Below are 17,037 nucleotides of genomic sequence, written 5' to 3'. Positions count from 1 at the left end.
AATATATTCAGTACTATAAACGATTGTTGCACTATTTATTTTTCACAAGCTTCACCATGACCTCACAGTATATCAATAAATGATTAATGTACACGAACTTCTTTAATTGTCATATTAGGGAACGTCATGCAAATTCGTACGATCATCGCATGTATATACTTTCTTGTTTTAATTTTGATATACACAACAACAGTCTTTTTCATCGATTTGTTCTTTTTTCATTTTAGTGATACTCTACAAATAATAGCGACGATCGTGTAATATCTTTGTCGAACTACGTTTCACGAAAATCTGATTTTAATATTATCGTATACCACAGACCGCCGTCGTGTCCATATACAGAAACATAAGTCTTGTGCACATCTTTTTTATCTTCACAGTTGATAATGTAATTAATTGATTCGGATGATCGATTGACATCGAGTGAATATACGTTGTGCGCGTCAGTCTAATCATTTAACTTCTTTTATTTATTTATTTATTTATCTTTTAACTGAACAACGTGTTAATGTCCCTGATGTTGAAAGACGTAATTTATAGGGACTTTTTCAGATGATAATTATTCTCGATGGTATCGATCAGGTTTCATTTTACTTCGGGTATTTGTCTTAGATCCTCGACATTGCTGCCGTCTTACTATTTGCAATATTTTTTCGAACAGAAAGGAATATTCGATAAAAGCGATTTGTTTGTTGAGAATTCATGAAAGGTAAAACATTTATGATTGTTAATTCGGAGAAGCATTGGTATGTATAACAACAATATCACCTATCGTTTTCCTTCTTTGATACACCATGATTAAATTATTCTAACTAGACATGGCCAAATTATTAATTACGAATTCTAAGCTCGCAAGCCGCTTTAAATCGACAAATATAATATCAGTTGGAGTTCAAATCGCTCCACACGTATGACAAGTTGATCATTATCATTTACCTTTCGATCGATGTCGCATCATTATATATGATTGCAAATTGCATTTTTAAAAGGTAGATCGAATGTTCTTTGTCACAATTCACTCGTTTTGTTGATTCACTTCTTCCTTATTGTCATTGTCTTGTGAATTTACGTTTGGCTTAGTGCCTCCTTGCTGAGCACCAGAGCTACCATCGTTGATTTTATCATTGTGCGAATCTGTTTTTTCATTTGTGTCCATTTTGACGTTTCCTAAAAGGAAAAAATAAAACAATATAAGAATTAGTTTGATTTTTTTAATTCGATGATACTACAACAGTTGTTTATATTAGCATTATTGTGATATAATAAATACGAACCTTGAGTAGAATAATATTGTTGTTGCATCTTCATATTTCGTTGCTGTTGTTGCTGTTGATGCAGATTCGGTCTGTGGCGGTTTATTTGAACTTGTTGCTGCTGCTGTTGCGACGGCATACAATTAGGTTGTGGCTGCTGTTGTTGCGTAGGATTATTCGGATTTGGACCCGGTGTAAATGGAACAACTGGTCTCTGAATGGGCGGTGGATATCTTTGTTGCGATGGTTGAATTCCAGCACGTGGTGGCATGCCCATGCCACGAATATTTTGTTGTAAAATCTATAATAATTTCATCATTATCAATCTTTTCTTTTTTAACTTAATATTCTATATATTACAATTTTATCAATTGTCCTTTGTAAATATTAGTTACTTATTATTGTCAATTTTATCAAAAAATTAATTACCTATTTCCTACTATTGTAATCTCATTTCTATAATTATTATTTATTGTTCTTCTAACTTACAATTTGCTTCAGCAGACTGAAAGACTTAATTATAAATGTAAGAACATAGCAAATACAGTTTATTATTGATGATCTAAGCATAATAACTTACCAAAGTTGACTGACTAACACCTTGATACTGTTGATATTTGTGATGTTGCGTTGGACTAGGTTGTGGTTGTTGAGATGAAGATTGTTGCTTACAGTTTCTTGATTTCGGAGATGGAATTTGTGGTGCTGCAAAGTTTTGTTGACATTATATAGATTCCAAAGCACGCCATAATACTGAATAAAAAGTAATTCAATTTACTAGAACTGAAAACTGATGCAAGCACATCTTGCTGATTCCCCGATGGACTCTTTAATTGTCTAGGCTGTTCTTGTGGTTGATGTTTGCTAAGAAAAGTAGGGCCTGTGTTTGCTGGTCCAGGTAGTCCTCCTGTTGGATTACGAAACTGCTGAGCTGCTGCAGCAATCTGTAACCCCGAACTAGATAAAAAGCCTGAGCTGAAGTTTTGAAGTCCAACAGGAGCAGCACTGCCAGTTGCCAAACTTTGGCTGTGCTGACCAAATCCCTGAAGTCCATAATGAGTACCGGTTTGCTGTGTAGCACCTCCTGGCTGATAAAAACCTGTTTGCGATCCGGGAAATACATCTAAAATAAATAGAAATATCAAAGAATCATAAATGAAAATATAATAATGATAGTTTATTTTAGGAATTATCAATACGTATACATTTCATTACTTACCAGCCGAAGTTGCGCTATAATAACTATTAGCCGAGGCTTGTACGTTCGGACCGGGTCTCTGTACCAATTGGGAATTGCCCATGTAACTGCCACTCACGCCGAGTACTTGATTTGGATCATATGGTATGTACGTTAACTAAAAAAAAAAAAAAAAGAAAAAAAGAAAAAAAAGAAAAAAAAAAGATATACGCATCTTGCAAATAATCTGATAAATAACTTCGTGCAGGAAATTAAATAAGTATTAACCATATGTCGTTAAACTAAACTAAGACGTACTGGGTTTGGTTGAGGAGCAGACGGTGCTTGAAAATGAGGAGCTTTAGTTCCAATAGCTCCAATTGGTTGAGAGGATGGCTTCACATTGGCTGATATCAAAGAATTTGAAGAAGAGCTAATAAGAACTGTATTTGGATTATTACTAAGCTGCTGATTTTGTCCAAATGGCGGAGCAGCAGCTGCGGTCTGCGAAAAATTAACGTTCTTGTATTTTATTATATATATATATATACATATGTTTTATTATATTATATATACATATGTTCAATGAGATATTCAACAAATTTTAACCACGTGTATTCCCAATAACTAACACAATAATTAACACAAAGCTTGTGTATGATATTGGGTTCAAGCTTTTAAATTCGACTTAGACAAATATACTAAACTTTTTTAAACAGAAAATATCCTCATATGCATATAACTTCAACAAGAGTAATAATAGAGTATCTAATTGATTAACAAAATAAAACGAAACGAAACAAATCTTTATTGCATATGTTATTTTTTTTATTCAGAGTATGTTCAACATATGAATCAAGATGATCAAATAATACCTCACAGAACATCCTGTATACATATTCTTGTATCAAATTAATTTCAGCACCGAATAATCGTTCCCTTCCTTTCTTTATTATTTATTCATGTAGCAACGCATTGCGATAGAGAACGATATTTGTATGTGATTTGTAGTTGTTGAAACGATTTTCTCGAATGCGAAACGAGGTACGTTACACAGGACAATTACTTACGATCCGGTACTGTGAAAGATTGCTTTGATACATATCCGGAGTTGGCGCATTTGGTGCATGCGGTGGCGGAGGTGGGGGTTGTTGCAAATAAACGTTCTGTTGACTGAACGAATTTTGAAGAGATGGCGCATATGGTGGATATTGTGTAAAAGGAGATCGGCTCTGGTCTAACTGAAACGCTCCATAAAGACCACCTGCTTGAGCTGGAAGTTGACCGGAGCCAGTGTTAAATAACACGGCTGGCGGAGAAGGTATAGCAGACATGCTACCATATTGCGCAGCTTGAGATCCTGGATATTGGGGAAACTCCTGAAAAATAAAAATATTTAAAATAAAATAATGATAGTAATAGAACAAAATAGAGATGCACATTAAGCACAATACTAAGTTACAAAATTTATATTCTATAGTCTATGACAGATTCTGCAATAATGCGAAATACATGAAACATGAAAAGTATAAATAATTTATCACCTGGTAATTAATATGAGAAGGTTGTCCCGTGGAATTGAATGGAGGTGGGCTCAATGGTCCTTGGAGACTGACAGGAGGATGCCCTATAGGACTTTGACCTGCTCCAATAGGACTTGGCCCGGGAACCGTTGAACCAGACTGACCACTGCTGCTGCCCGAGGATTGTTGCTGCGGCTTCACCTGCGGGGGAACCAGCTGCGCATCAGGCAAAGAGTCAGCATCTTCCCACAGGGGACATGGTGTTTCGTTATTTTTAGTTTTCTATTTACATCACTATCAACTGCCGTTCTAATCGATGCTGACGGAATAATGTGAATTTTGGGAAACTATTTTCTCTTCTTTTTCTAAATCTTCTTCTGAATTCTGGTGAAAATAGTTAGGTTCATCGCTAACCGCGTAAGTTTAATTAAGTGAGGAAAATCAATAATAAAGAGATTATATCCAATAAAGGGGTATAACTGTTGAGATGATTATGATATTAATGCAACAAATAATAAAAGCAATGATAATACGGACAATAAATAATTTGAAAGAAAAAAATATAACAAAAATGATAATGATGATGAGTACGATAATATCTTAATAATACAATGGTAACGAAGGTAATTGATATGTAAAATGAGTATTTGCTGAAGTTAATACTTAGAAGAGATATGCCAAAACAGGAGAGAGAAAAGAATGGGGACAAAAAGAAACAAAACAAAAAGAATGAAAAAAAAAATGAACAAACGACTCTCTAATAGAAATAAAATTGAAACAATGCGCGTTAGCCACTTACCTTTCTGATTTTCACCATGATAACTATTTAAGGGAATTTTCAAGTACGAGTAAAGAACGTTAAGATCGGAGTAAAGAACAGAATGAACAAACTGGAAAAAATGCATTTTACTCAAATTTATACTGAATGTCGAGTCAATTTCTAGTGATGTAATAGTTTAGATATGCATGCATGATAACATGATATAATGTTCGCGAAATGATTTCTCACCTTGCACACATTCGTTGAAGTAGTTATTTCATTTTTCATGTTATTTTGATTGTATTGTTGATGAGGGCTGTAACTGTCATCAACATCCGTACTTTCGAACGCTTGAGGGAAAGTATTAGCTGTATTGACGACATTACCATCCTCGTGCTCGACTACGGTTGGCATAGGTGCATTTTCCCATACTTTTTTTACCGATGCAATTTTTAAGTTAAGCTCTGCCGTAGAAGGTGAAATAGTATTTTGGCCAGTAGCCATGTGCATAGATCGGGTCATTCCTAAGCTTTTACTTTTGTCTTCGGTTAATTGAGAGAGATCTGAATCAAAGGTGAAATCTAATTTCATATCTGCGTTATCTTCGTTTTTATTAAATGAAAGAGGCATTTGAATCGGCTCTTGATTTTTATCTTTTATCAAGTCACTTGGTTTATTTGAAAATGCCACAGGTAGACTTTGTTGCTGCTGTTGTTGTTGTTGTTGTTGAATGGTGGCAGCGGTATTACCTTCTTCTTCCAAATCTGTGCGTTTTTCAACACGTTGTTGTTGAGCTTTTATGTGATTCGGAAATTTGGTTTTTACTGCTAAATCAGAAGGACCAGCCTTGGTAGTTTTTGAATAATTCGTATTCTCAAAAATTAACGTTTGCACAGGTGGCGAAGAAACATCAGAGACTGAATTTTTTTCAATCAGTTGGTCTTTTAAACTTTTTCCAGCATTTTTTTCGCCATTTGGTGAATTTCGTTGGCTACTATTACCAGAATTTGTCTGCTCATTAACTTCGTGGCTGTGAATATGACCATGTTCGCTCTGCGTAGATAAACCAGTTATCAACTGGATGTCAGTAGGAACAGCTGATGGAGAATTCGATTGTAATTGACTCGTTGTAAACGGTTTATCCCAAGCGTTTACAGATGGTGGAGGTGCAGGGCCACCGCTTGACGAATCTTTACCGAAATTATTTGATGAATTATTGATTTTAGTTGCGTCGTTTGGCTCAGATGCACACATTTGTTGCTGTTGCTGCTGTTTAGCTAAGCGCTGTTTTTGGAATCTGGGTGCAAGCTTTTGGCTTCGTAAAGTTCTATCATATTGTTTTTGTACCATATTTGCTGGTTGTGGAATGGCTTGACCAAGCAAAGGCGGTATATTTTGCATTTGTTGCAATGAAGTCGTTTGCTGTGAACCCCCATTTGCTTTCGACTTAGAACGATCGCGTTCTCTATCTTTCTCCTTTTCACGTTTTAAAGGTTTTGTCTCTTCTTTTTGGCCATGTCTAGATTCTTTTACATTCTTCTTTGAACGAACCTCTTGGAAACCATCTGAATCAACTTTATCTTCAACGATGTTAGGACTATCCTCCGTACAATTATTCGTTTCCATTTCGCAATCGATTATAGCCTTTTTTTCCTTTCCTTGGGATCTCTTATTGATATCATTGAGAGTTTGACTAACTAAATTAGGATCGCTTAATTTTATTTCATCTATACGATTCACCGTACTATCCTTTATCATTGATTTACCCGACGTTGTCGAATTGCTACCAGAAGTTTGATTTCTCGATCTTCCGTTTTGTACTTGAGCCGTTTGTATCAACGGCGGAATGCTGCTGGAATGATTTTTCTGATTGGCGAAACTGGAATTCTGTAGATTTCGTTTCTCCGCGCCGGGCGCCCGAGACGCTGTATTGGAAGACTTTACATTTTTTTCTCGTTGTTCCCGATTGTTTCCTGTCTGTTCATTTCTACGTGAATGCACGTTTGACGCTACGACATTTTGATTACTACCCGTGCTTGCACGCGCAGAAAATTGTTTATTACGACTATTACGTGATTCTTTGTGATCCTCTGCGTGATCCTCGCTGTTCTCAGACGTGGTTTCCCAATCTTCGTTTCCTACATCCGAAGATGTTTGCTTCGATACGTTACTACCACTGCCACGGTAACGCAATTCACGATTATCTCTACCCTATAATCATGGAATGGATTCAAATGTAAATTATTGCTTAGTCTGTTAAAATAACATTATATAGAAACGACTTAAATGTTTATTAAGAATAAAAGAAAAAACAAGGCAAGAAAAAAAGGAAGAATATAAAGAATGAAAAAACCGTTTACAAATTACCTAAAACTTACCCTTCTACTTCCACTGCGAGTTCTTTTTGAGCGAGATTCCTCTTTTCTTGTAACTTGTACTTTTTGAGAAGGAGCATTGCTGCTCGTGTGACTTGTATCTTGCTTGTTACAAGATTGTTGAGTTTGTTGAGACTGCTGGTTTGGAGATTTGGCACGCTTTCCAGTTATTCCAGCAGTAAGTGCTTGTTGTTTTGCTATAATTTTATCGTCCGTAGATTCGTTCTGTGATGGTAATAGAGAATTTACCTCCTTTTCCGGAGTAGGCGTTGAAGGATTCTGTCGCATAGAATTTTGTTTTTCATCAATATTGCGCTCGGAGGAAAAAGGACTCTTACTAGATGGAGGTCCATATCCCTCCATTCGGCTGCCGGTAGCAGTTGTACTTCGAATTCGGAAACTACTTCCTCGACCGCGGCGAGACGGTTCACCCGAAGGTGCAAAACCTTCACGACTTACTTTACTATCGTAAGTTCGTTTTTCGCTGCGTTGTGATTGAGAATAGTCGGCCCGTTTTTCATCTCGAGCAGACACTATTGGTTCACGACTGCGTTCTTCTTTTTCTGCTTTTTGACCAGGTTTTGGTGATCTAGCCGATTTCTTCTCCTCTTTGCCAGACTCTGTTGAGCCAGACACTTCATCAGCGCTATTTTCCGAATCCGTATGTCCATATGAACCACTTCTAGCAGAAGCTGGTCTAGTGGCGGCTCTAGGTCCACCTCTTCGTCCTCTTGTTTCTGGACCACGCCAACCTCGTACATACACGCTATAGGTGCTGCCCCATTGACGTCCACCTCGAGAATCACGCACTCTGGAATTTGATCCGCCACTACTAGTTCTATTCCGAATATTTTTCTCTCGTTTATCTTCCTTCACCTGTTGTTCCGCCGCTTCATCTTCGTTCAACGTGTCTTCCCTTTTTTCTAAACTTAACTTCTCGAAATTTTGCTTCAAATCCTCCGAATCCTTGTCGTTCTTAATAGGTTCTGAAGTTTTTTCTTCTTCTTTTTCGAACGTCGGAGAAACAGCATCCGCCCATGCTTTTGGCGAGTTATCACCTCTTTCCATTACTCGATTATTTTCATTAACTCGATCGACCTTTCTATTCCAAACATCCATTTCCTTTTTCGCTTCTATAGTCGATGATGATTCTTTCGTCTGATCTTTTTTATCTTGATCGGAACTTGCTCGTTTTAATTGAGTTAGATTACGCTTTTCATTTTTTAATTCATCTGCTTCGATTCTTTCTTTAGTTACAGGTCCTAGCGGTTGCCTTCGTTCCCTTTCTCGTTCTCTTTCTCGGATATCTTCATGATAGACATCTCGTTTATTTTCTTCATAATCGGCAACCTCATTTACCCAGGAACTGCAGTCTCGCAATTTGTGCGAATCATCATCTCGCAAAGACGTCTTTGATTCTCGAGAAGCACGACTATCACGAGAATCTGGTCTTTGCGGACGTTCGTTGCGTTCCATTCGTTCTTCTCTCTGTATATCACGACGATTATCGATCATTCTATCTTGAATGATACGTTCTTCGCGCCATTCAGTACTTTCCGATCTTTCTCTTTGATCGCGATCTCGTTCTCGTTCACGTTCACGCTCACGGTCGCGATCACGTTCACGATCACGTTCGCGATCACGTTCACGATCACGTTCACGATCACGTTCACGATTACGATCATCAAAGGGATCCTACAGATGAACATAAGTTTGAAAAAAAGAGTTAGAACATGTAAACATATATTCATTGTATTAGTAATATAGAATTTATAAAAAAATATTATAAATTCCGAAGATTTAAAATAATATACTATTGATAAGATCGGCAAGATAAATAAAAATACTACTACTACTAGTAATAATAAAGTTTAACACCTTTATATAATTATCATAATCCTTTTTATCCTTGTTATCTCTTTCTCGAATTTCTCTCGCATCTCGAGTATCCCTGGTAGTGCGATTATCACGAATATCGCGAGTTTCTCTGTTATCTCTGGACTCTATGCTATCCTTTGAATCTCGATCTTTAGTGTCGTCGAAGTATCTTTCACGTTCCCAGGAATCACGAGAATGTCTGTCATCATAGTCGTGTTCTCTACAGCTGCGAGTATACTCATCGTAGTAACCACCTGATTTGCGTGTGTCATACGGTCGATGAGAAGAATGACGATATCGATCGTCTCGAAGTAGAGAACCACGATAATCTCGGGATGGAGGTCGATCATCATCCATCGAAGTGGAAATATCTGAATCTGTTCTACTTCGGCGTTGTGACGCTCCATGTGATGATGATGCTTTTAAGTTGTTGTCTACTAATACAAGATTCGTTGAATATAACAGTAATAATTTTTCACATGTAGATAAAAATAACAGAAATTGAGAACAACGAAAATAATTATTTCAGATTTTCCAAAGCAAAAATATTAAATGCTTATTTTTTTATCACAGACATTCATGAGTAGACATATATTTGTTCAACGTAAACATACTTGTATGTTCGTATGTGTAATATAGATACATGCAAAAGTACGCGCGTATGGTAAAAATATATATAGATATATACATATATATATATGCGTGCATCTATAATTAGTGGAAGCGATATAGTTCGATCATAAATTAAAATATTAAACAACGAGACACCGATTGATACAGCCGTAAGGGTGTTAAAGTAGCTTGTGAATAGATATTTAAAATTTCTTTCACAACTTTAAATTGCTATTTAGAATTTTGAAACATTGAAAACATTAACGTCTTTGACTGACTTATGATCTTCCTATATTTCTTCCATCTGCTATACGCATCCGTTCAAGCTTATCATCGAAGAGGCCAAAAAATAATTGCACTTACTTAAAGAGCTGTGACTATGAACCCATCTACCAGGATCGTATTGCTGAGAAAATGGAACGGATTGCGTAGTTGATCTTTCGGTATTAGGAAAAACTCGATTAAGACCAGCATTGATTTTTTCCGCCTGTTGCTTTTGAAATCGAGGTGGTAAATTAGTTTTATAATATCGCGAGGATGAAGCATGTAGCTCACGATCTCTCGTATCCCTTTGATCACGATCGCGATCTCGTTCTCTATCACGTTCACTACGAATACTATCTTGTCTCGTGAAACTCTGTCGGTCCCCTTGTCGAAAATCTGATATTAACTGATCACGTGAATCTCTGTTATCTTTTGGACCGTCTCTAGTTTCACGTAATTCACGGTTCAGTGACTTCTCATCTTTTCCTTCGGATCGCTCGCGTTCCCTGTTTTCTCGTTCCCTGTTTTCCCTTTCTCGTTCCCACTCAGGAACTGGAATAGGCACTGGTGGAACGTTTATTAAACCTTTAGATTCATTAGCTTGTTTCTCCTTCAACTTTTGCTCTAAATCCTGCAATTTTTTAGCTGCCGCTTGTCTAGTTGATTCCTGATATCGTTTTTCCTCCTCTTCTTTCCGTTGTCGAGCGCGTTCAACAGCCGACGCTACTTCAACAACTTTCAGTCTGCGTCTCTCGTTCCACGCTTCGTCATCTTCTACACCTGTTTTCAAAGTGAAGACGAAAGTGATAAACAAACAAATTTACGAGATATAACACGATGTACATAAGTGGTTAGTTTAGTTTAACTAGTACAAATGAAAATGAATTCAACTCTATAGATTTGCACCTAAGTCACATAAATGTTCTGACCTCTTAAAGAATGCACCGAATGCAGTTGTGACTGACCGCTATAACTACCAGACCCGTTCGATCCACGATAATCACGGGATAAAGTATTTTGAGTCCACGAACGATGAGTCGCTTGATCTCGGGATTCTTTCGAATCTCGATTATCGTGAGTTTCTCGGTTATCACGGTTATCTCTTGTCTTCTCTTTGTCATCTGTTGAATTTTCCTCTATTTTTTCTTCCTTATTGTCTTTCCTTTCATCTTTTTTGGAAGGTTCAGGATCAGGTTCGTCGTCGCTGAAGGCAAGCTTTTGATTATAATCAATATCGTCATGTGCTGCCCAACCAGCATCGCGAGAAATATCGTCCATTCGAGTAAGATCTTCTTCTCTAATAATTGGTCGTGTAATAATTTCTTCTTCGGGAACACGTTCGCGTTCTTGTTGACGAACAGGCGGAGGAGGAAATCGTTCTGAGGGATAATTGAATCGAGGTCTAGGTGCGCCAGAATTTGTATTTGCCGGAAATTGAGAAGGAAATCCACCAGAAAAATTTCCTCTGTACATCTAGATATATTCAAAAAAGTTAATTCGATGAACTAAATCAAATAATATTGTCAACGATAAAACATATAAATAATAAAGCTTACAAATGGAGGAATAAGTCCTCTGTAGTGATGTAGATTTGGACCGACTTGATGAGAACTAGAACTCACAGCATTCTGATTGTTTGAAGAATTATGAGGGCCTCCCTGGCCCATTCCCATGTTGGGAGATTGGACCAAGTTCTGTCGCCCGCCAGCAGATATGTCCGTATGTCCGCCTGATCCAGTGATATTCAAAGGGGGGGCCTGGACCCCTGAACTCCCACTTCCAGGACCTGTAGTTGCTATTCCTGCACCACTGGCTGTACGACTTCCACCTTGTATCCAACTTCCTTCCGCTAAAATAAATTATTTATTTCATTTAATAAAAAGAATCATTTATTTAACATTTTTAATATATAATAATAGAATTTTTAATACTTTGAGGTCGTAAACTTGGTCCAGGTCCGTATTGCGCACTTAATTCCCGACTTGCCGTTTGCTGTTGCTGTTGCTGCTGCTGTTGTTGTGACTGTTGTTGGCCTCCTGATACAGTACCTATATTTCAATAGCAATGAAAAATCCCATTATGATTACGTGATCATTAATTCGATATTATACTAATTTTTAATTACAGTAGGTTTACAACAAATAAAATTCTACAAAATATATTATGCTTTATAAGTTATGAAACAAGTATAGTAGTTACTAGTTCGTGTAAGTTAATAATTCATAAATAATATTTAAAATAAAGCAAACGAGAAAATAAGAAAAAATATATCCTGCTTAAAGACCAAATGTATGATGAACTTATATTATACTGCATAAATATCATTAATCTATTGCAGGGTGTTTTTATATATACATAAATGATGTCAATAATTACAAGTACAACAAAATTTAAAGGGAAAATTGTACACATATTTTGTATATATTTTGTACATACAACTGTACACATATTCATATAACAGTCTTATATCAAACAACAAATATGTTACATGCTCTTTTTTATGATATAACTTTACATACCATCTCCAGATCTGCTCATTATTGCACTCCATGATGATTTGTTGTTTACATCGGAAGAATATGAAGACTGTGAAGCATTTTGTTGCCCTGGGAGTAATGGATGTAATGATGTTGTGATGGTTCCTGTCACACATTGTGCTGTTGAAGAATTTGCCTAAAAATAAAATAATTTATTTCATCAATTACTTCTGTAATCCTCAATAATTGTATGGAAAGTAAAAGCATAAAATAGCATATATATAGAATGTATAGAATAATAACAATAAATATATATAAATTTTTAGATATAGAAAATATATACTGCTTTATATAATTTAACAGATATTTTTGAAGAAATATGAAGTCTAAAATTTACGTAACAAACGAATATTTTTACGAAAGTTACAGTGGATGTATCTGATGCAGTTACAGTCGTGGTTGTTGTAGCAGTAGTGGTAGTTGTTGACTCTTTGGTAGTAGCCCAACCACTTCCTCCGCTTGGCACAAGACTGACAGCTGGATCGTTACTGCTATGTTCACTTTTTAAACTAGGCAAATTAGCAGGAGGTCGCCGTGCCGAAGGCACTTTCCCAAGACTTTGCATTCCATGTTTGCGTGGTAGTGTGTTTTTTTGCTGATGTTGTTCTAAAGATTCTCCCTGCAAGTATAAATCGGATACCAATCCCACTTTCCTTTAAGCAATCAATTGCTTGTTAATACTTCTAATTTTTAATAGTAATATATACAATAATTATTACAAAAATACAAAATAAATGAATAGGACAAGCAAATATACTCAAAAAAGGTATAAAGAATGGAAAAGCTGGAGGGAAGATAGGAGCAAAAATAAGGAAATAACAAATAAGGATGGAGGGAAAGAACAAAACTGTTTAGCCAACTCACCCTACTCACCCGGTACAAGCTATTGATGTCTAATGATTGAAATTTGGATTTTCCTTTCTCCCCCTTCGACACAAGCCCTGACAGAGTAGACATGCTGTCTGCAGGCAACCATTTAGTATCAATCAGACCCAAAGAACGAACCCTTTGTCTGAAAACATAAATGATATTTATATATATCTATAGTTTATATTTATGTAATATAAAATAAAAATATTTTTTACATAATTCATTAACATTGTATAAAAAATATTTTAAGTAGTTTTATAGTTATCTTTTCCTTGATATTACCTGTTTACTGTTCATTCTAACAATTTTTCAAGTATTTGCAACAATGTTACGAAACAAAAAGATTATTGACACTTTGTTGTACAAAACAGCTGTAGTAACAGCTGTAGTTACAGCTATAGCATTTTCTCAGGCTTTCAGTAAAGTAAAAAAAAAAAAAAAAAAAGAAAACTGTGATCACAGGCTTATTTTTTTTTCACTAACACATACAAACAATCATTACATTGTATAATAATATGAGTATCTGTTACTGTAATAATACAAATTTCCCAATATTTTGATATGTTCACAAAGATGTTAAATAAAATTTATCTATGTCTAATACACAATATATAACAATAATAAACATTTTGGAAATACTTTTTTTTATAGCGAACTCAATGTCATTTTAAGTATTTTAAATAAAACTAAATAATTATCTTTCTATAATATTATAGTATAAAATATTAAGATGTATTCAAAAACCATAACTTGACACATTTATTGATGTAATATCAAATTACACCAATGAAGTAGTAATATTTGTCTTTTTGATTCAGTCACTTGTAAATAATATAAATATAATCATAGAACATTGTTCTATCAATTTAAGAATAACATATTCAAATCTTTACAGAAGAATACAATTGCAGAAAACGACATTAATTGGACCTTATTAAACCAAAATTTAATAAAATAATTATTTCCAAGCTGTATTTTGTGCTTGAATTTATTTTGTTCAAGAGACTGAACCAAAGATAAATGTTACTACTTCTACTGCTATAAATTTGATATTATGAATAACTATATCATGCATGTTGAATACATTTTAATATCCTCTACAATATGATGGAAAAAGAATTATATGGTTCCATTTGAAAAATTCGAAGTGACTTCGAATTCATTATTGAAAAGAAGTATTTTTGACATGTTTATTATCATTATAAGCTGTTAGCAAATAAATTATGATTAATAATTTTTCTAAATTAAATCATTGTACATTATCAAGAAGTTCCATGAAATATTAAAATGTACACCACACATATACCTTAACATAAATATGAAGGACATTTTATACAAAACTTAGAAACTAGGATTTACTTTTTCCAATCTTACACATATTAAAATGAAATTGTTAGGTATAATAAAACTTTCCTAATCTTTGACTACAATGTTTATAATATATTAAAAATACATGTGTATAATGAAGAAAAAGCATAAAAAGTTAATAGTTATTAATACAATTAAATAAACCAAAACGGAAGAAAAGAGAGGGGGAAGAGAGAGAGAGAAAAGAAAGCTATCGCGAATGATAGTTATTAAATTATGCAAAAAACTAACTGATACGAATCAGGTTTGTTCCGCATCAATCATAATTTGCAAATGAAAATATTAACAAATACAATTGGACGAAATTGATGAATAATACTGTATAAAGAATGGTAATAAAGAATAATGTTGCTCGATGCGAAAAGTAGAAAGCGGACAAAAGAGTTTCGCAAAGCTTTGTTACGAGAAGGAAATGGATGCGATGAACATAGAATGAAGAAAAATAAAGGATGACGAACAGAATAATGGATTATTAAATGAAATAAACGAAAAATGATAATTAAAAAATATGGAATATAGATAGAATACAAAGATTGGACCCAACCCCAGAATTGCAATGTCAAAATGAAGAAAATCCAAAACAAGAAGATCCACGTCAAAATATGCATGAAATTAAACAACAATAGAGAGAGTTGGTAAAATTAGCAGCTTAGAAAAGATCAAGATATCATGGTAATTATATTAAATAAAAAGAATGTTTCTGGAAGTGAATGATCAGACGACAAAGTTAGATAGGTTTCCACGTAGAAAAAAAGATTTGGACGGAGAAGTAAATCAAAGAAATAATGACTTACCTTGGTCCGCTCCAAATGGGTTTCTAATTCACAAAAGGGTTAATTCCCAGTTAAATTAATTAATGTCCGGATTGTCACGGATTAGAATTATTATAAGCGTACCGCGCCTGCGAGACACAGAAACTTCTTTTCCACAATTCGTCCAAGATGGCGAATGCGCGACTTTCGGCTCTTCTTCCGCGATCAATACAATTACGTCATGCAACCAAAGAGGAGCCGTTTGCACAGACGCGCCACTCGTCTGGATTTTCTTGCCACTATTTTATGATAATTTTCACAATCAACCTCTTTTCTATTTTATTATACAAAATATAATTTTATTTTCAATTTAAATTACGTTAAATACGCTTTTTACAAGTTAAACTTATACCACGGTATCCAATATCTTTTTTTACCTAACCGTTACTTGTAACAAGAAATGAGCGGAACATTCAGCAGAAATAAGTGGCGCTGCTACGATGATCCCTTACCGCTTTAAACCAAAGTCAAATTGATTACAAATATTTGCCTATTTTTCATCAAATATATTCCATATAATTGACAAATAATTCAAATATATTGCTTTTATTTCATAAATATGCATTTTTTCATTTTTTTATATCCTTCTACATTTTATTTTAAATTGATATGTTAATAATGATTCGATTTCGTTTCGAAATAAATTCATACACTTGATTTCGTTGGTAATTCTATAAAATTCAACATGGCTGTCAATATGTATACGTATCGATGTACGTTCACTTTTTTTTATTGACGCATAGTATAGTGAATACATACCATAACAAATGATATGTTTTCTCTTTTGCAAATTAATGGATCACTTTACTAAAGATGGTGCGGGTGTTATCTTTATTTTTGTCATTAATGTTACAAATTGCATATTCGTTAATATACATAAATGGTAACAACTTATCAACAATTTTCATTTACAGAGCGTAACTTTACATACTGACGTTGGAGATATAAAAATAGAATTATTTTGCGAATTATGCCCAAAAACGTGCGAGGTAAAACTTTTTACACTTGTTTTACGTTGATTTATAATAATTATTTATATTATACGTGACTGTGTTAAGGTTACATATTTATTTTACAGAACTTTCTCGCTTTGTGTGCTAGCGATTACTATGACAATTGTTTATTTCATAGAAATATAAAAGGTTTTATCGTGCAAACTGGAGATCCTACACATACTGGTAAAGGTGGAACATCGATATGGAATCGTAAATTTGAAGATGAATTTAAAGAAGAATTGAAACATAATGCAAGAGGATTGATTTCTATGGCTAACAATGGTCCAAATACGAATGGAAGTCAATTTTTTATAACATATGGACCTCAACCACACTTGGACTTGAAATATACTTTATTTGGAAAGTAAGCTTGTTTTCTAATTTATTTTAGTATTTAAATCATAAATAATAAATTAATATTTGATGTATTTAATAAATGAATTTGTTATTGCTTCTAGAGTAATAGATGGTTTAGAAACTCTTGAACAGCTGGAAAAATTACCAGTAAATCCTAAAAATTACAGACCGCTTACAGAAACTCGAATAAACAGTGTAACTATACATGCTAATCCTTTAGCAGGATAAATATAGATATATTAGAAAAACACAAATA

The 17,037-nt window shown here is 34.5% G+C and overlaps 2 protein-coding genes across 7 annotated transcripts; one reads left to right on the top strand and one right to left on the bottom strand.

Moving 5' to 3' along the window:
- Positions 1-18: 18 nt before the first annotated feature.
- Positions 19-15,846, bottom strand: LOC122565624 (protein PRRC2C). Of its 6 annotated transcripts, none has more exons than XM_043721776.1 (19): positions 15,412-15,846; positions 13,244-13,391; positions 12,747-12,998; positions 12,362-12,515; positions 11,774-11,890; positions 11,399-11,691; positions 10,772-11,315; positions 9,942-10,622; positions 8,967-9,403; positions 7,092-8,783; positions 4,963-6,924; positions 3,975-4,169; positions 3,501-3,809; positions 2,749-2,934; positions 2,473-2,608; positions 2,032-2,376; positions 1,834-1,958; positions 1,275-1,554; positions 19-1,167 (listed from the first exon to the last, which is right to left on the bottom strand). In XM_043721776.1, the coding sequence occupies exons 2-19, from the start codon at positions 13,334-13,336 to the stop codon at positions 1,016-1,018; spliced, it is 7,953 nt and encodes a 2,650-aa protein (XP_043577711.1). In that variant the 5' UTR covers positions 13,337-13,391; positions 15,412-15,846; the 3' UTR covers positions 19-1,015. The 6 variants fall into 6 exon arrangements, with proteins under 6 accessions (XP_043577711.1, XP_043577714.1, XP_043577712.1 ...); XM_043721779.1 differs by having other exon boundaries at positions 3,975-4,154; XM_043721777.1 differs by having other exon boundaries at positions 8,967-9,400.
- Positions 15,847-16,090: 244 nt separating this feature from the next.
- LOC122565792 (peptidyl-prolyl cis-trans isomerase-like 3) lies at positions 16,091-17,035 on the top strand. The gene is made up of 4 exons (XM_043722140.1): positions 16,091-16,245; positions 16,344-16,418; positions 16,508-16,788; positions 16,883-17,035. The coding sequence occupies exons 1-4, from the start codon at positions 16,243-16,245 to the stop codon at positions 17,007-17,009; spliced, it is 486 nt and encodes a 161-aa protein (XP_043578075.1). The 5' UTR covers positions 16,091-16,242; the 3' UTR covers positions 17,010-17,035.
- The last annotated feature ends 2 nt before the right edge of the window (positions 17,036-17,037 follow it).

Source organism: Bombus pyrosoma, linkage group LG3 (genome assembly GCF_014825855.1).
Source record: "Bombus pyrosoma isolate SC7728 linkage group LG3, ASM1482585v1, whole genome shotgun sequence".
In the NCBI taxonomy this organism is placed as follows: Eukaryota; Metazoa; Arthropoda; class Insecta; order Hymenoptera; family Apidae; genus Bombus; species Bombus pyrosoma.
The sequence above is the reverse complement of the archived record's forward strand: the minus strand, read 5'-3'. Positions and strand labels throughout refer to the sequence as shown.